Source organism: Saccopteryx leptura, chromosome 10 (assembly GCF_036850995.1).
Source record: "Saccopteryx leptura isolate mSacLep1 chromosome 10, mSacLep1_pri_phased_curated, whole genome shotgun sequence".
Classification (NCBI taxonomy): domain Eukaryota; kingdom Metazoa; phylum Chordata; class Mammalia; order Chiroptera; family Emballonuridae; genus Saccopteryx; species Saccopteryx leptura.
The window spans coordinates 22,564,281-22,590,407 of record NC_089512.1 but is presented as its reverse complement, the minus strand read 5'-3'; the positions used below and the strand labels follow the sequence as shown (position 1 = coordinate 22,590,407).

The 26,127-nt window shown below is 37.1% G+C and overlaps 1 protein-coding gene across 1 annotated transcript in view; it reads right to left on the bottom strand.

The window, feature by feature from the left end:
* Positions 1-253: 253 nt before the first annotated feature.
* AZI2 (5-azacytidine induced 2) overlaps positions 254-26,127 on the bottom strand; it is a 28,799-nt gene continuing 2,925 nt past the window's right edge. Inside the window, exons 2-8 of the mRNA XM_066351340.1 lie at positions 19,150-19,370; positions 17,660-17,785; positions 17,122-17,221; positions 15,173-15,321; positions 10,892-10,950; positions 4,629-4,747; positions 254-2,368 (exon numbers count right to left, since the gene is read on the bottom strand). Of these exons, the coding sequence (XP_066207437.1) occupies positions 1,959-2,368; positions 4,629-4,747; positions 10,892-10,950; positions 15,173-15,321; positions 17,122-17,221; positions 17,660-17,785; positions 19,150-19,365 (1,179 nt within the window). The 5' untranslated portion in view covers positions 19,366-19,370 and the 3' untranslated portion in view covers positions 254-1,958. The remainder of the gene's footprint in view (positions 2,369-4,628; positions 4,748-10,891; positions 10,951-15,172; positions 15,322-17,121; positions 17,222-17,659; positions 17,786-19,149; positions 19,371-26,127) is intronic.

The window sequence follows — 26,127 nt, the reverse complement described above, 5'->3', positions numbered from 1 at the left end:
CTATCCACTGCGCCACCGCCTGGTCAGGCTGGTTATTCTTTTTTAAATAGTCTTATACTTTAGCACTTTAAATTCCAAGAATGTTTACTGACTTTCTAGTGTATCTGATAGCTGCCCTTTTGTTTTATATGGAAAAAATTTTCTCCACTCAGAAGTTTATCAAGACAAATGTCTGTTGTATGAATCAAATTAACAACTAACAATTAGTACCTGACTTTGGAATATATAGTCAAGGACAAAATTTCACCTCCACTTCAATTTCAAACAAAAATAATTTTAATTAAACAATTTCTTTGCATTGTTCAAAACATTAACAAGCCATTATCTTGTAGGACTTTTCTTTACATAGTAAAATTCCCAATCTTGATTTTAAAAAAGGCAAACCAGTAAACCACCAGAAATCAGATTTAATATACAGACTATGCAGCCACACGAGAAGTAGTTTTTGCTGCTTTGATATTACACAGGTAGTTGCTTCCTTCAGCTAAAACCTGGATCTTGTATTTGTTTTATGCATATTGTGTTTTATTCTGTTACTTGGCAGGAGATTCTACTCCCTTGAGTCAGCTGTGTTCATTGGTCAGAATAAATTCCAGCATCTGACACCAATTCCATTAATCACAGACAAGCTTGAATAAGTGAGATAATAGAAAGACAGAAATCTCTGGTGAACAGTATTGTTTATGTATGTGTGCTATTTGGTTAATGTAGAAGAGATCTGTGATACTGTTTTGAGGGCAAGACAGATATTTGAAACTGCCTATTAAAAAGTATAAAGGTTTCCTACCTGAAACACTTCATCTTAGGCAAAGGATGTATGAATCAAGTAATACATTTAATTCCTAATATTCTTAATATACAGCCCTGAACGAATTTAGGTAAGTTTCCAAGTGAACTAACTCATCCTTGTTATTGCCTTGTCTATAAATAGGTCACTGAAAATCAGAATTTGGGGACATGTTATGATGGTACTATTATCAATACAGCACAGAATTTGGTTTCTATAATTATAATTTCTAATTCAGTTAATTAAAAATCACTCAATAAAAACGTTACATTTCAAACCAAAGTCTAACACTTTATAAGCTGTTCTACATAACAAGCCAGTGTAGACTCTTTGAAGAAAATGACTATAGTTATACACTTAGGTTTTCATTATAGACCCTGATGGGACAGATTAGACTGAAACCCTTGTGATGCTTTTTGTACTTCTTACTGATGTATAGGATTATAATACTTTATTCAAACACCACAGAGATTTGCAACTGTTTCATCAATTTTCAATTAGGACTTGGGGGATGTTCTGGGACCAAGTTGGCTTCAATGATCAGGTTATTTCAAGTCTTAGAATTCAAACTGCACTTTTTAATTTTGTCAACCACATTGTAATTAAAAATGATTTTAAACTTTGAAACACAACAGCATATAGAGATGGAATAATCAACATACTATTATTCCATTGTATATTTTCCATATCTTTATATATTAGAAAGTTAACAAATATAACCTATTCACATTGCCATTTGCTCCTTTGTGCAATTTTAAAGCAACATAGTTTTTCTCTTAATGTCTTCCTCTATTTTTAATGAACAGCTATTTAGGCATTTCACATGCTTTATAAAACCATGTCTAGAAACTTTCAGTTTCATTCTTCACGTGAGGCAGAAACTTACAATCATTATCAAAGGTAGAACTGTCTTTCTGAAACACCTCGAGTTTATTATTTATTAGTAGCATATATCTGATTCTTAGCCAGAATACGAAGCTGGACAGTTGTTCTTTCATATTGGAAAATCAGCTACGTAATAGGATACAGTATGTGCAAATGTGTACACTGAAGAACTGAAAAAGTTTAATCAAAACCCATTTTCAGTGTATTAAATAATTTCTCAAGAGAACCATTGTGGGAGGTACAGCAGCACAGCAACCTCACGACCAAACGATGAATCTCTTCAGAATCAATTCTTATAAAGGCAGTTTTGATTATGTTGATCCAAGTAATGCAGTGGTGGCAGGTCGGGCAGTGGCAAAGTTTTATTTTTAGTTCCCCCAAATGCTGTCTCACTTGACTTAGGCGGGCTTGGGAACACCCAAGAATTATCTTCCAGAGAATTTCTGCCATAGGAGCCGTGTTCCTGAATGTTTGCACAGTCTTGAGGAACAGGCTGCTCGCTGTCGGTCCATGACTGGAGACCTGCTCTCTCTGACAAAGCCTTTACGTTTCCTGGTGAAGGGGAAGGTGTGGTATGACACAGCATTCTGCTGTTCGGTGAGAGAGGGTGTCTTTTGTATGTTGCAGTCAAATTCGGCAAGTGCAGCTTTGTGCTGTCTCTCTTAAGATCTTCCACGCATCCTACAGGGGTGCAGGCTAAGAAAAAAGAAAGCACAGGCCAAATGTCAGTTGTCATGGCATTTGTGATCACAAAATATGTAACACTTTATTAATATAACTGAAAATAAATCAATTCCCAAGTTGGGTGATCAGTGGGTACTACTAAGACTTGAAAATAGACGACAGATGATCTGACTTCTAATCCTGGATTGGCCAATTGACATTGTGACTTCAGGGAAGTCACTCAATGCTCCAGGTGTCCCTTTTCCTGTTTGCAAAGTGTCTTCCTACCTGGGTCACTGAACGATTCAAGATTTGAAGAATTTAAAACTTTTAAAAGTTGGACACCAATAAAAGATCCTATGTTGGGCTCTTATATAGCTAGAGAAAGCTTACAAATGTTTTTACTTCAGTGGAGGCTTAAGAAAGTTGGTTGATGTAAACTTTTAGTAATTTTTTTTGTTAAATAACATATTCCTTTACTTATTCAAATCTTTTTTTCCATAGGTGGTCCAAAAGTGAATTTTTTTCAGAAAGAGTTATATTGTGAATTGGTGAGACCCATATAATATGTATTCCAGCTTTTATGGATAAAAGTTTAAATAAAAGCTATAAAATAATCCTATTTATCCATGTAATGGAAAATGTAAATTCTGCCATGGTCACAAAATAGGTCAAGTAAAAAAAGTCTTTAGTACACAGGTAATGGCTTAGCAAGCAGACTGCGCTAATGCACAGCCAACGCTATGGGAGTATGAGCTCTCCTTCCTCTCCAGAGCAGCACAGCAGAAGAGAGAAATGGACCCAAGTCCAAAAAGGATGCCAACTGCAACTGAGGCTTGACTCTGTACTAGAGGAAAGCAGCTGACCCACATTATAAAATAAGCTCGTCTTTTTTCCTGGGAGGAGAGGGGAGTTTGGGAGAATTGGAAGTACCATTGTTCAGCTTTTGGAAAGGGTGATGATACTGTAGGTCAGGAAAAAAGGTGGTTTAGTCTAATCTGTATCTACCCCTCAAAGCACTGAGTTCTATGGTGAGCAGTAGTGGCTTCAAGCCTGCCATTGTCTGAGGAAACGTGCTAGAAAACATATGGTTAAAGCACTAAAAAATTTTCACTCGCCAGCTCAGAAGGGACACAAGCCTGAACCAGTTCTAAATATGAAGAGTATTTATCCTTTATTATTATTATGGAAGTTCTATTTATTACATAAACAAAGAGCCACACTGAAAACTCACTACAAAATTACTGTATGAGTCCCTTTAAAAAAAAGTCATATTTCTACCATCAACTAGACTGCCTTCTATGTAGCCCCTGCCCCTGGAAGCCTCCAGGACTAAAGACCCGTAAATTAAGTGAAGGCCGCCAAAGCACAGTATTGTTTTGTCTGATTGATAAGTACCTGTAGAAAATCAAAGGAATTCTGAATTTAGTTTTCCTTCCCAATGTGCAACATTTCCCCCCACTAGTGTATAATTCCTGAGAACTAGAGTCCTAAAATACAATTCTTTTATGCATTCTTTAGGGAAAATCTAAGGTACAAATAACGATTTTAAACCGGATGGTGATTATTACTTATAAAGTCACATCTCATTACTTTAAAAAGTGAATTTTAGGACGTTTAAGTTGATATTACACAACTTTTCAGAAATACTATTACATAATAAAAGGTATAATGCACTGATTCTTCTCTGAGGTATAAAAATAGCTTTGGCAAAGTAACCATTACTAGTAAACACAAAACTCAAAGTTTAGAAGGCCAAGCAGTTACATACGAAAGGCAGAGCAATGAAATGTTTGGCTGAAAGGGATAAGCACCTAGTCTCTCTTAAATAATCTATCCTTTATAGAAAGAAAAGTGAACTTTACAAAAAATGAAAACAACCGAATAATGAATCAGTTACTTTTTCAAAACAATTTAAAGAGCTAGGTCTTTGATGTATTCTGTAATGAAAAATAGTTTTGGGTGTCTTGGTGTCTTTTTTTTAAAAAATATATGAAGTAGTTGTGGTAAAAGGTCAACTAGAGCAAACTTAACACCTCAGCCTTATACACATAAGCAACACTTGGCTGAGAAAAAAAGCCACAAGGGGAAAAGAATACAGTACTGAAGAAAAAACACATCAGCAACACCTTTATGTGTGAAGTTGACCAGTATGAGACGAGCCAAAGCAGAGAATGGGTTATATACTTTGGCTTATCAAACTCATTTGATGAGATTTTGATAAGATATGATAGCTAGTTGCTCTGCAAGCAGTTTGGCTGGAATCAGTGGTTTCCGGCAAACATTGACTTGCCTTTCTTGATTGTAGTTGGGGTTTTGAGTTTTCTTAGTAGTTCAGCTTGTACTTGAGTCACCAGATGTAAATTAGACATTTCTCTCTTCAGTTCCCAGTATGCATTCTGCATATTATCACTGAAATACAGGGTTTAAAAAAAAAGTAAATGGTCATTATTCCCTTAATGAACAGAAGAAGTTAACTTTAAAATAGAAATGATCATATCTAAATTTCTGCTCAGATTAGTTTTGAGATGTTAATTAGAACTTCATTAAATAATGGAAAGATATTTAATTAGGCCATTTTAACAAGTGAAGAGAATTTATTCATAATAATAACAATAACCTAATTTCTAGCAATTAACTGAACTGTATTAAACAGAAGGGTATTATAAAAAGAAGTATTCTAACCAAAAAGTTTCCTCCAGTTTTCAACTCAGAAATGATCTTTTCTTATAGACTATAGTGCAATAGTGTTAATATATTTAATATGTAAGGAGTGTGGTCATTTGAACCTTTGATCAAGACTAAAGTGATATTCTCATATAGGTTTTAAGTTTGTATTTATGATTATTCTGTTCTGACATTATGAATTAAAATGCTTGTATCAACTGCCGAATGTATACGCAAGCCCCATTAAAGTAAAATGTAGGTTTGACGTATTGCATTCTTTTCTGTTGACTGGGCTGTCTCGTACTGTCGGCTCTAACCCAACGTGACATGTCAGCACAGGACATGCGGGCAGGCGCTTTCCCAGTAACAGGAGCTAGAGGATTACACGACAGAAATAAACCTTCACAAATGCCTTGTGTTCTTACGATTAAAATATTTTACCTTGGTTATCTGAGAGATTATGTTAGTTATTTTAAGCCTAATTTTTTGTAAGTTTCATCTTCCACTAAACATAACTTATTTGGATATTCATGATTCTCTTCCTTTTTAGGTTCTTAATTGACAACTAAATAAAACAAAATCTTCAACATATAATCTTACTTTCCTGTATTCAAATACATTCAGTATTGGATGTAGGAACAACCAGTTCCACAGTGTACGACCACTGTCTCGTAATGAAATCAAATTTGACAGATGTGTCACTTGATGCTTTAATTTTTGCCCAGCTAACAAAATCCTTTTTAAACAAACTTCAAGGAATGCTCTTGATATTTAAATCTAATACTCTATCTAATTACAGAATCAACAGATTAAAAATTTTGAATTATGTAAGATTACATTTTTCTCAAAACATCCCATTCCACTCAGATAATGCCTTCAATAGAAGCAACGGAATAAACTTTATACTGCCTCTGAGAAAAATCTACAGGTTTTAGTCTGCTGTAAACGTCACTTGTTAACCAGTAGTCTATTATAAATCACAGGGCTTTTGCAGGTTTTTGATAGGTGTGAAATAATTACTTCACAAAAATGAGTTAACCGCCTCTACCTTCCCCAACAAACATCAGAGCTGCGTGCTACAAGGAATGTTGCATAGGAGCCTCTCTGAAGTGTGAAGGGAGTTGCTGGCTCCTTGGTGCAGTGCTGAGCACTGAGCATGCTTTCCAGAGTTACTCATATTAATAGTTGTAGGTATAAACAGTGCACATGTGCTAATAATGCACGCAGACAATCACGATATGAGTGACACTGCTGAAAAAGTGCTTATTATTCCCACGAGATGGTACATCAGTACCTGATCTGGAGAAAAGGAAAGCAAATATCCAAAATAGTGTTTGGATACTGGGATATCATACATATTTAATCATCAAAATAGCTAAGCATGTAAAAAAACCCCAAACGATCATAGAGGTGTTAAAAGCCATGTCTAATAGACTTTCCAATTCAGCTTAATGAAGACTGCTTATAAATTAGGTTAAACTAACAATGAGGTCACAAAGTTTAACCATAGTCTTTCTTTTGCCCTTAATGTCACCTGAATTGAAAACCACAGAAAAAATATCTAAAATTATTACTAAGTATAAGCTCTCCCTCTTGTGGATAATCAAGTAATGGCAGTCACTTTACAACTAATATTAAAGTACTATGTAGTCTTCAAGGTATGTTAAAAATTTATTATTTTAGAAAATTAAATTTAACAGGGTGACATTGAACAATAAGAGCACACAGGTTTTTCAGGTGAACATCTCTATAGCATTTGAACTGTTGATTATGTTGTGTACCCATTACCCCGAGTCAAATCATTATCCATCACCTTGTATTTGTGCCTCTTTACACCCTTCCCCCAACTTCCTCCCCTCCTCCACAGCTCTCTCCCACTGGTAATGACTTCACTCTTATCTATGTCCGTGAGCCTCAGTTTTGTATCCTACCTATGTGTGAAATCATAGTTTTTAGCTTTTTTCTGATTTACTTATTTTACTTGGTAATGTTCTCAAGGTCCATCCATGTCATAAATGACACTATGTCATCATTTCTTATGGCTGAGTAGTATTCCATTTTCTATCTATTTAAATAAAATATTTAAATCATTACTTAAGTGAGACTGGAAAAGGCAGGTTGTCACCCACAAATCTTTAGCAGTGTTCCAACTAACCTCTACTTATCTAGGCATCTTTGAAACTGTATAAACTGCAACACCAACTCCCCTTCTTCCACCCCAAAACTGGGGTGTGAACTTAGGTTTTACTTTAAATACCATACATGCAAAATCCTAGTAATATATATGGTTTTTATAAAGAACTTGAACACTGACATGCAATATTAAAGCACCACCTTGAAAACAACAGATGAAACAAAAAATGTTTGAGCATTTAATATGTGCTAGGCACACTCTCATACCAACTTGGCAAACTGGGTAACCTAATTTTACTTAAGGAAACAGGTCTAGGAGAGCTGACTTCACTCTAACATGCTGCTGTTCAAGGCTGTCTTTTACTTGTCCAGTCTAATAACTGATTGCTTTTGGGGGTAACATTTTTCATATCATCACCATTTTACATTTACTAAGCACCTATAATATGCATACTATCAACACAACTTTATTAGCCCACTGTAAAATTTCATCTCTCAAATTTTAAATGTAATAAAACCTGTTTGTATACATTTCAAGAAGGGGTACATGTCCTGCTTAGAAAATAAAATTGTGTAAAAGCCCAGTTTTCTTATCTGATCCTATACATTCAGCTCTTCAATACTGAAATGAATATTCCTTGTATAAGAAACATTACTTAACTGAGTTTTTACTTCAGAGATACATATTTCTCTTTAGCTTTTGAAAGTTTACTGAATGAAAGTATGGCATAGTCTTAGCCAAGAGCTAGAGGCTTAGAAATGTATAATTTGTCAATTGTGATTCCCCCAAACAAGTGTCTTTCACACATTTTTTACTGGAATACCCAACAAGCAAGCAATCCACTGCAACCCAGTGAAAACAAGTTAGGAGACATCACACTTGCCCCTTATGTATGTTACATTCGGTACGTTCTACAGGCATAGTTCGCTTGATTGTGCTTTGCTTTCTTGCATTTCAAAGATACTGCATTTTTCACAAATTAGAGTAAGACCCTCCATCAGCAAAAATATTACAACTTGCTGAAGGCTCAGATGATAGCATTTTTTAAAGTATTTTTATATTAAGGTATGTATATTATTTTTTTAGACATTCTATTGCATACTTTAGTAGACTACAGCATGATATAAATATAACTTTTATATGCACTGGGATACCGAAAATTTGTGTGAATCACTTTATTGTAATATTCACTCAATATCTCCAAGGTATGCCTGTATTCTGTTTTATTCTTTACGTTTAAAATGCTTGTCTTAACTCACAAAGTGTCATGACCACTAAGGGAACAAAGCACAATTTAAAAAACACTAGCCCTAATTTATATTTTTTCAACTAATGATTTACATGTTAGGAACTCCCACAATATCTTTAACTCGTACCTAGATCTGGTTTAAGTACAGAAGGCAAAAAATCTAAAGCTAATATCAAAATAGTACATTGGCAGGACGTTGGGCAAATCTCTGATAGGCAGGGCTGCTACTGTTAAATGATGTTGTATACAATGAGAACTACACAAAAGTTCACCCTATGTTAGAGAAACAATACACTTCCTCATTTGCCTAGCAATGATAAAATACAAAAAAGTAACGTTCCTAAAAGGGAGTCTTCCAAATAACTGAAAAAATAATCCTTCAAAAATCTAAACTTTTTTTTTTTTTTCCTGAAGCTGGAAATGGGGAGGCAGTCAGACAGACTCCTGCATGCGCCCAACTGGGATCCACCCGGCACGCCCACCAGGGGGCGATGCTCCGCCCATCTGGGGTATGGCTCTGTTGCGACCAGAGCCACTCTAGCGCCTGAGGCAGAGGCCACGAAGCCATCCCCAGCACCCGGGCCAACTTTGCTCTAATGGAGCCTTGGCTGCGGGATGGGAAGAGAGAGACAGAGAGGAAGGAGAAGGGGAGGGGTGGAGAAGCAGATGAGCGCTTCTCCTGTGTGCCCTGGCCAGGAATCGAACCCGGGACTTCCGCACGCCAGGCCGACGCTCTACCACTGAGCCAACTGGCTAGGGCCAAAAATCTAAACTTTTAATTAACGACCTTGTGGAAACATTCCTATGTACTTTTCTCCTTATAGAGTAAATTTATCACTTGAATGATTCCACTTAAAAGTGGATGAGAGGTAACTTACAAAGATTAATAAAAACACAGGACAGGACTATAAACTAGAAACAGCCGTGAATGATACAATGAAGGAAAAGCAGAATAATATGCAGTTAGGAATGAGGCTAACATTAAAATGCATGATAGAAAAGTTTACCAAGGGTTAGCCACAAAATTTGGTTTTTAGTCTTCTATTTGCTAACCAGAAGAGGTAAACTAAATCAGTTTTGCAATCCATATTGTTAAGATAAATGCAAACCAATCTGCAGACAAAACAAACACACAAGGATATTTGAGTACTAATGAGCCAGATAACTTTGAGAAAGACAACAATTTGAGAATTAATGCCAGTAGACACTGTACTAGACACTATTAAAGGAAGGGAAAATTTCTACTTTCTTTGCTGTAGATTCAGAAGCTGGAAGAACCACCAAGGTACTGTTGGACTGGCAGTTAGTTGCAACAGACTATAGGGTCTGCAAAGCCTGAAATATTTACTGCCTGCCTTTTACTGAAAAAGTGTACCTGTCCTTGGTGCTAGAAGAGTCACTGATGTTTCCTCAGTTGTTTTCTTTTTTTTTTTTTTTTTTTTTTTTTTCATTTCTGAAGCTGGAAACGGGGAGAGACAGTCAGACAGACTCCCTCATGCGCCCGACCGGGATCCACCCGGCACGCCCACCAGGGGCGATGCTCTGCCCACCAGGGGGCGATGCTCTGCCCATCCTGGGCGTCGCCATATTGCGACCAGAGCCACTCTAGTGCCTGAGGCAGAGGCCAAGGAGCCATCCCCAGCGCCCGGGCCATCTTTGCTCCAATGGAGCCTTGGCTGCGGGAGGGGAAGAGAGAGACAGAGAGGAAAGCGCGGCGGAGGGGTGGAGAAGCAAATGGGCGCTTCTCCTGTGTGCCCTGGCCGGGAATCGAACCCGGGTCCTCCGCATGCTAGGCCGACGCTCCTCAGTTGTTTTCTTTAATGGAGTATTTCTCTCAGGTTTTGAAAGAAAAAGTATGAATTCACATTACTTTATTTTAGGTCAGTATACTTTGGAAGCCAAATAATAAACAATGAGGCCAAATCAGTATTTTCCATTGGATGGAAATGTCCATGCAGAGAGGGAATGCTACCATAGCAGAAAGAAAAATTATCAGGTAACTTACAACACAGTGCTTGAATTACTTAAATAAAAATGATATATATTTGAGAAAAAAGGTTTGCAGTATCATACATGAATACTGTTAGCTACTTAAGTAATTCTCTTAAATTTATGTTATACCAAAGACGAAGGCTGTCCATGCTTATCCTTAAGATAAAGTCATACTACTGTATATGGAAACGCGTAATTCTTCATGTACTAAGCTAGGATTTATTACAGAATAGTTCTACATAGCGAACTCCCTAATACCCTACCTAAAATATTACTTAATGTTAAAAATTCTACTTAACACATCACATTATGTACCTTTCTACTCCTTAAGTTCTAGCCTATTGTTAAGCAACAATTAAATGTGTTTTATATATTGTGACCAAGAGATTACATGCAGTACCCCAAAAAATATCCCTTTGTTTTTAAGGTTAAATCATAACAAATCTATGTACCTATACAAAGTGGCCTATGGAATAAAAATGTATTATTTTTGAATGCTGAAGAATATTCATACCTTGAAATGCTTAGACTTTGGAGATCTCTGTTCTGCAGATTGTCTTCCTGAGATGGATCCTGTCATTCGGTTTAGAAAAAGTTTCAAAGTTGTTACATTTTGATTATTCTCAGTACTCCGTATTAGCAGAAACACGTTTCAGATGGACAGAACACACCTGTAACTGTACAGCATAAACTAGATCTGATACTCAATGTCAGTGAAATCCCTCCGAACCCATGTGAGATATTCAAAAACAATTCTTTTAAAAGTCACTCATGTTTGATTTTTAAAAAAATTAAATTGTTCTCATGTAATAAAAGAACTTGGAATCTTACAAAATGTATTTCTGAATATATCTGAAGTTTTTAGTCTAAAAAGGGTAACAACAACTGTTTTTTCAAGATACATCTGAATGAAATCCATGAGAAAATGAAAGTTTTACTGGCATTTCACGTTTTGGTATTATTTTTTAAAAGTACCAAAATTTAACAGATTACTTTTTTAAAAGATCAGTATAAACTTCCTCATTCCTCTTAGGTATATAAAATGCTTATATTTTACGTTTTAGTGGTATATGTTAGATATGCCAGAAGAAAAGCCTATAAAAGATAGTAAAAAGTAGACTTAACATGTTTAAGACAACTGACCCATTTGTTTGCAATTCATTCTCATTCAAGGATTATAATAAAAATCACTATCACAGGTACTAATTCCACTGGTAGAAGTGGCCGGTATAAACTGAGAGAACAAAATTTAATTTTAGTATCTTATTTACATAATCTTTATGTGTTTTAAAGTGGAATATTAAAAAGCTGTATAAAGAATTTGGGAGTACAGTAAACTTGGGAGAGTAAAATATTAAAAATTTTTGCATTATTGGAGTTAACGCATTTTTGGACCTCTGATTATTTAGAAAATGCCAACTAAAAATACTGTGAAAGTTAGGTTATAAAGCGCTAGAGAGGGGGAAACTACTGGCCCAAGAGTCAGAAAAGGTCCAAAGCACATGACCTTGGACATTTTTCTTTCCTGTTCTCCACAGGAGATAAGGGAGTAAAATCAGATCACTTCTGGTTTCTTGGTATCACTGATTAAAAATATACACTTAAATTAGTATAGTATACTTAAACATATATGTAGAATGGAAACATTCATTTTTAAAGCCAATGATTTTTTTAAAAATCGGACAGTTTGGGTTGGAACATATTTTTCCAGCTACTGACTAACAATTCAGAAAATCTAATGTAAACTAGCAGTAAGCAGAAAGAAATTGTCCCTAATAGTCAACCCGGTTCCTGGCCAGTCATATCCTAACTAGTGCCAGAAAATGTGAATTTCTTTATAAACAGGCGCGTGGCTCCAGAATCTAAGGAAACATAGTTAAACAGGTTTCCATGCTAGAGGACTTCTCAGTCTTCAGTGCACCACAGCACACTGTCAATGGGCTATTAGCTATCTCAGACAGCTACACCAACTCCGTTTCACTGATCCAGAGTTCCCGACACTTCTTTGGGGGTGGTTGGTTTTTCTCAAAACATCAACTGTATTAGATAACAATGGCTAGAATATTGGGGGATACAGAAAGTCTACAAGGCCTATTATATAGTGGAATTGACCCTGACACCTTGACCTTACTAATACCAAACACTAATCAAATGAATTCACTAAATACTTAAAAAAAGCAAACAAACCAAAAAACACGATTCGGTCCATGTAGGATGTTGTATCACATTTCAGAAGGTGTTATATGTTTCACAGAAATTACTGTAAAAATATTGTAAAATTATTGTAATAATATTGTAAATACAGTAGATAAAAAAGCAAGATTATTAATGTGAACATTTCTCTCCTTGGCCTGCTTTTTGATTCTTCTGCTGCCTCTGAGCAGCAACACCTTTGAAACAGGATTTAAAAGTATATATCCCACAGTGTGAAGATAAGATTTCAACCTGGAACCTTTGATGAATTTAGGCATTTCCACTCTTCCTTTTCCTGGTTCATTTTCATTTAGTACTTGTGAGCATTTCTTTAACTTTAAATTTCATCTTCCACTGCCAAAGAAATTCCTATGAAGGGGGGGACCTTTCTTTAATATACCCCCCCAACTCACCTTTGAGTCTTAAAGTTTCTTAGTCTCTTGAATTCAATTTCATCAGTAGTAAAAGAGAAGTGATTTCTAAAGTGATTTCTTCTACCTTCAAGTCTATTTCTGTGATTTATGATACATGAATTAAACAAGCAAATTTATCCCTTAGCACCATCTAGTGGAAAACAGTAACTAAGAACTGAACTATAACTCACATATACATACATACATACATACAGACCCCAAAAGCACTACTTTTCTGAATTACCTGGTTATTTTTTAAAACACTCATTGAAAGTAGACACTGTATTAAATACTAGGCACTATGCTAATTGCTTCATACATTATCTAGTTTAAACTTTATGAAAAAGAAATAGAAATGTAATGCCTATTTTATAGCAAACAAGTTCAGATCAGTTAAAGGACTTTTCTAATGTTACATAGTTAATAAGCAGTACCACAATTATGAGCCAAAATTTTATGATTCCATGGTATTGCTTCCTAGTCCATAAGGAAACACCCATTATATATAAAAGCTATCAAATTATTTCAAGTAGAATGTATATATTGACAATTACATTTCAGAGCTTCAAGGTGCAGATCTTTACTTGCAAGCACATTTTTTAAAGAGAAGCTTGGGACTGCTAGCAGCTAGCTTGTGGAAAAGGCTGCTGAAAGCCTTTGAAGGAATTGTACATAGTCACAGGTTCAGAGCTGAGAAAGTCAACCTGCGATGTCAAACAGGAAAAAAACACAATAGGAAAAAACCATTATGGCTCAAACAGGAGTTGACTGTAATTTTTGTAGTGTTTCGTCTTTATTAGGGCTGGGATTTTTCCATTTCAGAGGAAGTCGTTTGGTCAAGGCCAAGGCAGGATACTGCATTACTCTCACTGCCTGGCTCACTAACCAGTGGTGACCGTCCATAGAGACTGCGTCCTAGAAATCAGCACTGTCAGCTCCACGTCAGGACAGGTGGATTCAGCACAGTCCTGGCTGGCTGGCAGCAGTGTTGGAAGTACTTCCTCTTTCGGTGTCATCCCAGAGGAATCTGGGGTAGGTGACACAACTCGTCAATAGTGCTGGAATGTACTGATGGGCAAAATGGTTGAGCTGAAAAATAATTACCTAACTGGCTACCTTAGTTTGAAATACCTGATTGTATATAATGTACAGAATGGCTATCTGATTCCAGACTACTAAGCTTTTAAATTTCTTGTAATAATGATTTTAGACTTTGCATTTGTCATTGTTCTCATACTCCTCACCTCTCTATCATTTCTTCTTTTTATCCTTGGTACTTACTATCTGTCATGACATCTGAAAACACGTACCCAAGCTCACTAGAGCCGAGGTCAAGTATCAGTAAACAGACCCGGCGAGGGCAGCACGCAACCCGTGTTTTAGTAGATGACTTTAGCTGACCACACCTAAGCAGCTCAGCAGCGGGTTAGTAGATGACTTTAGCTGACCACACCTAAGCAGCTCAGCAGCGGGTTAGTAGATGACTTTAGCTGACCACACCTAAGCAGCTCAGCAGCGGGTTAGTAGATGACTTTAGCTGACCACACCTAAGCAGCTCAGCAGCGGGTTAGTAGATGACTTTAGCTGACCACACCTAAGCAGCTCAGCAGCGGGTTAGTAGATGACTTTAGCTGACCACACCTAAGCAGCTCAGCAGCGGGTTAGTAGATGACTTTAGCTGACCACACCTAAGCAGTTCAGCAGCAGGTTTCGGTTTGGCCCCCGCTTTCCCCAATTCTTGAATTCTCAGCTATTTGCTGAAAATTAAACGTGCCCCAAACCTATTAGACTTCTGAAAATTAGTGAACTCTGTAAAGGCTCTTTTAAGAATTCTACAAATCAAGTTTGTCCATCGTGGTGTCTAAATCAATCAAATTATTAAGGAAAATAAAATGGGAAACTTAAAACTGGGTTCTCTTTAAATCTTAGAAAAAAATGACTTGAGGAAATTTAAGAAAAGGGAGTTTGAAAAAAAAGCTTTAATAAATTAATGAACTTTATGAAAGTTTTTATACAACAAAATTATAAAATAATGGGGTTATGATAACAGTATACATACAGTATATCAGATTTTAGCATAAACAGGGAGGATAAAGGTAAGTAGTTACAATTTGTTAACTCTGAATTTATAACTAATCATACAATGCACACAGAATTCTGAATTTCTTAATCTAATAATTCTGCAGTACCGTTTGCTTGGCTTTTTGTAGTTCTGTTTTGAGACTGTTACATTCTTTCCTCATCAGTTCTAGTTCTTGTTCCAAACCATGGATCTTCAGATCACAGCTCAACTTTTCTACCTCCCAGTTTGATGTAGGTGGATTTAAATTCCTTATCACTAGAAAAAAGATAGGTATTAAAATTTTTATTTCCGCCTGCTATACATTATTGATATTTTAAAAAGGTTATGCTAGTAAAATGCAGATAATAGAAATACTAGGCCCTGGACAGTTGGCTTAGTGGATAGAGCATCAGCCGGCATATGGACATCCTGGGTTCGAATCCTGGTCAGGGCACTCAGCAGGAATGACCAGTGCTTCTCTCTCCTCCCTCTCCCCCTTCTATCCCTCTTCCCCTCCCAGAGCAAGTGGCTCGACTGGTTCGAGGGTCAGCCGTGGATGCTGAGGACAGCTCAGCTGGTCCAAATGTCAGCTTTAGGTGCTAAAAATGACTTGGTTGATTTGAGCATTGGTCCTAGACCGTGGATCCTGGTCGGGGCACACGTGGGAATCTGTCTCATTATCTCCCCTTCTCTCACTTGAAAAAAAAAAGGCTAATATAAATTAAGCAAAATTATTAAGTTTTTTTAAAAAAAAATAGTACTTTCAAAAATCTCTAGTAATTAGAATAAGATATAAGATATCTAGCAATCTTGTTTTAGAATGTATTATTCACCCTATCCCTAATTTTCTGGTTCGGTTAAAGCACAAATTTCTCAGACTACAACTTCAAAATATATAACACTAATCAAACATATGCTAAAATCATAAATATTTATACAATTTAAGGTTAGACATTAATAAAATCAAGTGAGTCAACTCAGGCTCACTCAGCTCATTCCCCCATCTAGTCCTTTCAGTGTCAAGTTTGACACTTAAGCTTGCAACATCGTGTCAAAACAATTTTATTCATAAACTTTCCACTGAAGACCCTCAATATAACTGGAGACTGACTTACCCTGACTTAGTTCCTTAGTCCACCTAGAAAAAGCCCCAATCAGCTACCATAAGAGATCTCATCTTAATCTCCTCCTAAAAGGCCTCTCAGAGCCTACCTTCTGGCTTGTTTCATCAGAATGTTGATGCAAATAGGCAAATACTCATATCCCACAGCCTAACTTTTCACCCCAGCAACTCATCACTCATCTGCACATTTTAATAACTTTCAGAAATTAAATTTAATGGCTCAGTGGTAGAGCGTCGGCCTGGCATGTGGGGGTCCCGGGTTCGATTCCCGGCCAGGGCACACAGGAGAAGCACCCATCTGCTTCTCCATCCCTCCCTCTCTCCTTCCTCTCTGTCTCTCTCTTCCCCTCCCACAACTGAGGCTCCACTGGAGCAAAGATGGCCCAGGCGCTGGGGATGGCTCCTTGGCCTCTGCCCCAGGCGCTGGAGTGGCTCTTGTCACAACAGAGCAACGCCCCGGAGGGGCAGAGCATCGCCCCCTGGTGGGCGTGCCGGGTGGATCCCGGTCGGGCGCATGCGGGAGTCTGTCTGACTGTCTCTCCCCGTTTCCAGCTTCAGAAAAATACTAAAAAAAAAAAAAAAAAAGAAATTAAATTAAAAAAAAAAGTAATCACAACTACTCCATGACAATGTGTCTAACAGTGGGGACAAGCCCAGTGGGAAGGAAAAGGCAGGACATATCAGCAGGCAAGAGGTTTTGAGGATGGGGTTCTACTCCTTTCTTCCTCTGCTTCATCATAAACTAGCCCTGAATAAAAATGATTTTTTTCCCCTAGGAAAAGTGCAATGTGTATCTAAGGAAAAGTTAAAAGAGGTTGATAACTTGTGAAAGCAGAACAGAGAAATTAATATAAGCCTAAAAATTAAAATAAGTCAAAGCCAGCAGACAGATACAGAAACTGGTCCCGGATACAAGACCCAGTAACTGGTAACCCCAGTCTGGAGCGGCCTACCCTGCTGAGTCTCCACCTCTGTCCGCAGCTGCAGCAGCTCCACTTCCTTAGACTGCAGCTGTTCGTTCAACACTTTCAAAGATTCAGAGTTGTCTTTGTTCTAGTTAAGGAGGGAAAACGCCAAATTACATTCAATAAAATCTACAGGTTGGAATTATAAATTTTTCAGGTAGATGTTGAAAAACTGATTTTAGCCTTTTAAAAGCAAGGTGTGAAAATAAACTCAGTTTTTCACTAATCTCTTTTTTCCTTTTTCTAAATTAGGACGTGGTATTCATTGGCTTTTATTTCTCCTAAACATTGACAAATTCTACCACGTCATTATTTTTCAAAATAAGTCTGTAATGGTAGATGTATCTAAGTCCTAAACATCGTGATATACTAAGTATTTTGTATAGAAATAAGTTGCAAATATTACTCTTAAAACTTTATCAAGTATGTATACTTTCAAATTTTTATTTAATAAATGTATTTCCCTTATTGATAACTTTTAACAACTCATTTGCAATATATAGATATTCCTTATAAAACAACTTACCATTTTATCCAGTTTGCTCTTTAAGTTATCTCTATCAATGCAAACCTCGCGATATGCATGATAGGCCTTATTTACTTGTTCTCGTCCCACAGCACTTGTTTCTTCATCTAATCGAGCTCCTAGAAGCTAATGGTGTAAAATTAGAAGAGAAAGCTTCAGAGGGTATTCTACATAAATTAGTCTTCTGATGGCTTTACTTCTTGTTTTTTAATCATTGTAATAAAGGGATAAAGTGTGGATGGACTATAATTAACTGAACATTTTACTTCCACACAATTAGCTTAACTGATTAAAAAAGCAAAAGTACACAATATTTTTTCAAGTATTTCATTTTATTATTTTACTTATTATTTTATACTTTGAAGTATCTGTTTTATAAATATTAATTTATCATACTAATGCACAGTACATAGTTCTTTTATATTTTTTAGGTGTTTTCCAGCCAGTAGTATTTAATTTCCATTCACAAAAAGCATAAAGTTAAGGTTTACTTGACTTTTTAAGGAATAGCTGGGTTAGTTCATTAGATCCTGTATTATTCCAGAACAGGAATTAATAGGTTAGTCAAAACGTACAGAAAGATTTCCAATGTTAACTATGCCAAATCACAATATTCTTCTGAACTACACATAGCTCTGAGCTCCAAAACATTACTTTTTCTCACTATCCCAGTAATCACAAATTCATTTAATTCTATTACAATAAATTCATATGAATAAAAAACCCTCTGATTATTTTTACAGTTGATTACCCTTTGCTTAATTCCTCAAATGAATTAGACTCTACCAAGCTCTATCCTCAAGTTTTCACCAAAAGATGATTCATTTCCTTGGCTGCTAAGGAATCCATTTCCTTCTGCCTTTGTTGAAGCTGCTGTTTGTAAAACATGAATATACTGATTTGAAGAAACAAACTAAGTTAAAACCTTAAAACTCTAAATTAAATGAGGATTTCTCAGTACACAAAGCCAAGTAAACCTGATAATTTATAACCGAATCGACTACCTTGCTTGTGTATTGTACATTTAAGAATGTCAGGTTTCTTCATAAAAAAGGTAAATAGAAGAAATTTATTAGTTAAAAAGCATTATTGTTATGGGTGTTTAAAAAGTAGAAGACATCATTAAACAGATGAGAACAGTGTTCCAGGAGCTTCCTCTTTTGACACTTAATTTCCTTTATCGGCTATAATTGTTGCAGAGCTTTTAAAATACTGACTAAAACACAAACAGTTATGAAGGCAAACTGAAAAAATAGGTAAGAAAAATATCTGGCATATATCCCCTCTACGTTGCTAAACCCTACTCTACACACACTTCCCCAGATATGTAAAACACAGGGTGAGAAGGACAATGCCTCGGGTTTTGAGATCAGCTGAGTTATCCTCGGAAATTTAGTACACCCATGGAAGATAGCACAGAAAAATATTTTAGGATTTAAATATTCTGAATTATTCTTTAAGCCATAAAACATAATGAAGGTAATAATTACCTTTTCTTCCAAAAATCTTACTCTTTTCTTTAGGAAAGAGTTCTCTTTCTCTGAATCCTTGAGTCGTTTTTTGATGTCTTCATATGCAGTGACAAGGGCAAAATGTGAAGCAACAGACTCATCTCCTGAATATAAAGATACTGGAGTCCCTGCATCTCTCCTATGGGCTTTCTCATGATTCAGAATGCAGATGTCATCTTCTACCAGTGTATCCATGACCGCTAGGTAAAGAGTAAAAATATAAAATATAAATGTCTCACTGAATAAAGGACCAGAAAAAAAATATTTAGAATAAGAATATTGAGGCAATGTTTAAAATTCCTATTTCTTTTAGAGGCAGTATAATATAGAGTGAAAAGCAAGGACTCAAACCAGACTGCCAGGGTTTGAATCCAAGCTGTATTAATTACTTTGTGTCTGTAGAACTTGGGGCAAGTTGCTTAACCACTCTGCTTCAGTTTCCTTATTTATAAAGTATAAGAAATAATAGCAACTACGTCATAGAGTTTTCAAGAATATTAAATAAGTTGATATCTATAAAGCATATAAAACCATAATCTATTAGTAAGTTTTATAAAAAGTTGTGAAAAACCATTTTTCATAGAATAAAAATTTTTTTGACTCTTTATACCCATATATTTCTTCATCAACCTGTCCACTCTTAGATAACAGGAATTTTTATAGTTTTCCAAATTATAAATTTTCAAAAACTGTTTAAGTATAATTCACTACAACATATTATTAGAGATGTTTTAATGTATACTCCACTATATTCTTTCCACACCAGTAACTGATATTTGTTATACATTCACAATAGAAGACAAAGGAATTAATGTTAGAGTATCCACTATGTCTCAGTACCTTGTATTACATTCTTTTATTATTTAACTTCACCCACACAATTCTATGAAGTAGGCATCATCTACTTCAGTGTTTTTCAACTTTTGTGTTGGTCCTCTAGAGCAAGGGTCAGGAACCTTTTTGGCTGAGAGAGCCATGAATGCCACATACTTTAAAATGTAATTCCATGAGAGCCATACAATGACCCATGTACGTTAGGCATTATCCAATAAAAATTTGGTGCTGTCTTGGAGGACAGCTGTGATTGGCTCCAGCCACCCGCAACCATGAACATGAGCGGTAGGAAATGAATGGATTGTAATACATGAGAATGTTTTATATTTTTAATATTATTTTTTATTCAAGATTTGTCTGCGAGCCAGATGCAGCCATCAAAAGAGCCACATCTGGCTTGTGAGCCATAGGTTCCCAACCCCTGGGGCTAGAGCATTGACCTGGGAGGGATGCTGAGGACCCAGGTTTGAAACCCTGAGGTCGCTGGCTTGAGCACAGGAGACTCACCAGCTTGAGCCCAAGGTCACTGGCTTGAGCAAGAAGTCACTGACTCAGATGTAGCCCCCTAGTCAAGGCACATATGAGAAAGCAGTCAATATACAAATAAAGTGCCACAACAAGAAGCTGATACTTCTCATCTCTCTCCCTTTCCTGTGTGTCCCCTGCCTTGCTACTGCTACTCTGGCTTAAAAAATAGAACGTTAACTCTGGGAAGGCAGAGGTTGTATCTGTTTTTTGCTCATCATTATGTCACCACCTCATCACTGTGTGGAAGATGCTCAATAAATATTGATTATTGAATGAAGAGTGGATAGAGTAGGATTCAAATCAAATTCTAAGCTTAATACCTTAAAGAAGCCAGTTACTTCATTAGAGAACAATATACTTGGTCTATGCATCTACCTTTGTTGTTAGGTTCAGCATTACTTCCCCATCTGAGTTATGTTCCTAAAAAGTGCTATGGAAGGGAAACAGTGGCTGCAACTTTTGAAGACCTCACGGACAAGGCAGGGAGAGAGGGACTACAGGCCATAAGAGAACCTAAACAATCCCTTACAACTGAACACCAAACAGCATTCTAAATGAAGACTATCAATGGAAGTTTATGAATTTTGAAAAATGTTTTTATTTGCCATCCCTTGCTTGAAATAACATTTGCTTACTAGTGTCAGTTACTGTTCTAAAAGTATTATAATGAGGAAACTGGCCTGACTAGGCGGTGGCACAGTGGATACAGCACTGGACTGGGATGCAGAGGACCCAGGTTCAAAACTCTGAGGTTGCCAGCTTGAGCGCGGGCTCATCCAGCTTGAGGAAGACCTCACCAGCTTGAGTGCGGGGTCACTGGCTTGAGTGTGGGATTACAGACATGACCCCCATGGTCACTGGCTTGAAGCCCAAGGTCACTGGCTTGAGCAAGGGGTCACTCGCTCTGTTGTAGCCCCCCAGTCAAGGCACATGAGAAGCAATCAATGAACAACTAAGGTGCCGCAACGAAGAACTGATGCTTCTCATCTCTCTCCCTTCCTGTCTGTCCTTATCTGTCCCTCTCTTTCTCTCTCTCTCTGTGTCATACACACAAAATAAATACTAAAATAAATAAATGAGGAAACTGATGTAGAAGTATTTAAGTAATTTTCCATAGTAACATAGTAAACAGAGAGTTGAGATGTAAACACAGGTGCAGAATCTGTTTCACTATGCCTGCTTTTCTCCCAAACTTCAGATCTCCTTTCCTGTATCACTCAATCAGAGCCTGTAAAGTTTGTTTTGCTTTAAGACAACAGAAATACATACTCAGGAAATTTTATTTATGTGGGTTTTTTTGGGAGGGAGCAGTATGGTCTTCTATCACTGTATATTTTAGTTTTCTGATTTTATAACTTAAAACTTCTAATTGCTTTCAACTAAAGTCAAGAGTTTGAAGTATCTAGCAAGTTTTTTCTTAAATGGATTATGGGAAAGGTGGGCGATAGTCGATGTGTCTGCTGCAAGTCTGGGAGGCGAGATGTGCCGTTCAGTCAGCCTTCGCCAACTCCTCCTCTTCAGCTAGAATCTTTCCCAGTTTATCAACGAAGTCCACAAACTAGAAAGGACTAGCCTACCTATACTATCCCCCCAAAGTGGCAATCTTCATAACCATAATTAACTGCTGCTGCTCTGGTGCAAGCTGCACTTTCTCCTAATGATGGAAAAAGAGTCCAAGTTTTCTTCCTATAAAGGGGCTTAAGTTTTCCTCTCTAGAGTCAACTTTATTCTAAAATAACAGCAAACATTATTCCAATCATGTTGCTGCTGGCTGACATTCTCTCATTTCCTTTCCAAAAGGAAAGTATGGGTCATGCCCAGTTTGCAAACTGCAAGCATGTATATGTATCTCCATATAAGACTGTTTCATACACACAATATCTTAAAAGCAGAACAAGTAAAATAAGAGTAGACAGCTAGTTAAGTGTAAGATGCAGTCTAGTTCAAGGAGAGGTAAAACTGTGCCCATCTTAGACATCTGATTTATAATATCAATATCCAACCAAATGGGCAGGGTTTATTCAACTGGAATAATTTCCTCTTTCCTAAAGACTGCTGAGAAACAAGAAATAAGCATAAACTGCTCTACACAGTCAGTGATGCCCCAGTACGTACGCTTGAAAGAAACAATTCAAAATGCTATGAGTGAGAGATGGAGAGGAAGAGTGGTTTTTAAAGAAGGTTCCAGAAAAGAACAAGTACTGGTAACTCCCCCCCCTTCTTTTCTAAGTGAGAGGAGGGGAAATAGAAACTCCCACATGCATCCCAACCGGGATCCACTCAGCAACCCCCGTCTGGGGTTGATGCTCTGCCCATCCAGGGCTATGTTCGCAACTGAGCTACTTTTAGCACCTGAGCCAGAAGCTCCACTGAGCCATTGTCAGCGCCTGGGGCTTAAGAGCTCGTACCAATGGAGCCATGGCTATAGAAAAGGAAAAGAGGTGGGGAGAGGAGGGAAGAGAGAGAGAGAGAGAGAGAGAGGGAAAAGGGAGAGGGGGGAGGGAGAGAGAGACAGGTAGGGAGGGAGAAGCAGATGATCACCTCTCCTGTGTGCCCTCACCAGGAATGGAACCCAGGACACATCTACACGCCAGGCCAGCACTCTACCACTGAGCCAACCATTCAGGGCCGGATCAAAAAACTCTTAAAAAACCCTGTAGTCTTAGGTAAAGAGGTTGGTCACTTTCATTATACTTACATACTGTATGTACTTAACCCGGGAACAAGTTCAAAGGCCTGAAATAGTGTGGGGAGAAAGGATGAGGAGAAAAAAATCAGAAAAATGGAATGGAGACAAACTGTGATGACTCTTTATGACAGGGGATAACGACAGACTGGTTCTTCTTCTGTGGAATTCAAGACAGATCTGGACATGATTCAAAAAAAGGTGAAGAATACTTACACAACATTTGTAAAATATATTTAAAACCAAATGAATTACTTAGTGTTGTGCTAAGTGTTTTACATATATTATCCCATTTAATTTTCATGACAACCCTATGAGGTAGAAAATCTTACTAATCCATTTCACAGAAAAGAAAATGACCTGAAAAGGCTATGATGCTTAACCCAAACCAGATAACTAGTAAGCAGCACAAGCACTTGGGCTTCTGAACCTATGAGTATTTTCTCTCCCAATGAATCTTTTATATGCTGAAGTTCATCAAGAACTAAAAACCTAGTAACCTCATGGCAGGCAAGGGCCTTGGACAGAAGAAGGTACACGGATATTAACTGTCATGTGCTTTACATGGTCATTAGGATAATTGGTCATTTTCTGGTTTGTGTATTTATATCTGTTGCTATTTTATTTATAAATCACCATAAGGTTGCATATAGTGCTCTCTCTCTAAATAAAAGGAAGCATTATTTGCATAAAAACTTTTTTAAGTTTTATACGATTACTCTATATACTATCATATAAATATGATGTGGAATGCACTGGAAGACAGCAGGAAAATTGCTTATCTGTCCTAAAAATTAAAGGATAGGAATCAATAGCTAAATGAAGAGACACAAGGTGAGATCCAAAAAAAGAAGCTTATGTCCTCCTGGAGTTTGGGGCCAGCACAGTGGCACATGGAAGTGTTCTGGTTAACCATCCTGGGAACTCTCAAACCCTTATAGACTCTATAAGCGTTTTTATAGAGGCTTCATTACTTAATAGGCATAACTGATTACATCATTGGCAACTGATTCAACCTCCAGCCCCTCTCCGCTACTGCAAGGTCTGCGAGACTGGAAGTTCCAACCCTCTCATCAGATGCTGGTTCTCCTGGCAGGCAGCCATCCTTAGGTGCTGTCCAAAAGTCATTCATTAACATAAACCTAGTTCTGGTTGAAAGGAACGTGTTATAAATAACAAGACACCCATTTCACCTTTATGGGTTCGAAGTGATTTCCAGAATTGGTGATGAGACCAAATGGGGGGGTGGGGGGGGGGAGGGACGGCAAAAGTAGGCTCACAGCTATGAGTCTGTGAAAGTGTATTCTTGTATTATTTGTTTATTAATTATTGTATTATTTGTCTTACAACTTTAGACCTACTTTTGCCCACCCCTGTAGTTTAACAAAAGATGCTTTCATAGCTCTTATCCCTCAGGAAACTCCAAGAGTTCTGGGAGCTATGAAGACCAAATATATGTGAGAAATATGATGGTTACCTGAATGACCAAATATATATTTCTTATAAATCACAATACTGGAATAATAGTAGAGAAAGAAGGGCATAATTTGCCAGATCAGGCAGATAGAAAAGAGACCAGTAGTTTCTGAGGCTAAGGGAAAGACATAAAAGGAAAAAATGGGCTCAAACATTAGAAAATCTTAAATTTCAGTCTTTATTACAGTCAACACTGAGAGGACTCTCACTCAGATATGCTAATATGCTAGGGTGTGAGACACTAGAAAACACAGAAGTATCTTCTGACACCAGAGTGGTCTTTTTTCCCTAGGAATACAGTCGTCCCTTGCCATATTGCGGTTCACTTTTCACGGTCTCACTGTATCATGGATTTTTAAATTGTGTATCTAATTTTGTACCGTGGATTTTTTGTTGTATCGCGGGATTTTGCTTTACATAGGTATTTTTATATATTATTTTAATTATTTTTGCGGTAAAATAAGCAAAATAAGTGTGAGAAAGGTTAATAAGAGTATGGGGAGGGTTTATAAAACCTTAAAATATATATAAATAATAAAATATAAGGTGGCTACTTCGCAGATATTCGCCTATCGCAGGGGGTTCTGGAACCCAACTCCCGCGATAGATGAGGGTCCACTGTAAATATGACTATCTTCTCCTATTTCATCATTATAACATCTACCATTTAGTGTTCACTTACCATGTGCCAGGCACCAGCGCTTTCATATGCATTTTTCTACTTAGTAGTATTATTCAAACTTATAAATAAAGTCTTAGAAAAATTACTTACATAAGTAATTAGTGGCAAAGCTGGGATGTGAACCCAGATAAGCTGTCTTCCAAATGTATGTTCTCAATATTATTAACATTCTAAGAAGCAACATAACATGGATTCTGATTTTTCCCCAAAATAATCTGGACAAGGCAGCTCAGTGGGAGAAAGACCCCTGGTCCGAGATTCAGAAATCCAGACTCTACTATACAGTCTACTACCTGATTGTAAGTTTACCTCCCCAGATTTAAATTTTTTACCAATAAAATGACCGAGTTGATATACACCACTAAGATGCCATCTTCCTAAATTGTGAGGGAAAAAATTTAATCTGAATGTGGAATGGCAACCTCAAGAGATAGGAGAATTCACATTTTGCCAGGAACTGAGTAGAAGGTACATAGCATACACAGTACCTCCAATCTAAACTGAACGTGGCCAGAAAGTCATATTATCACTACCACAGATAAGAACACTGAGGCTCAAAGAGGTGAGGTAATTTGCCTATGGTGACACTGGCAGTATGTGACAAGGGTAGGGTTTAAATCAGGCCTCTTTGTTACTATCATTTTTCTATTCTACATTACCTCTTGAACTGTTATCTTACTTATACAGTGTGTCTGTAAAGTCATGGTGCACTTTTGACCAGTCACAAGAAAGCAACCAAAGACGATAGAAA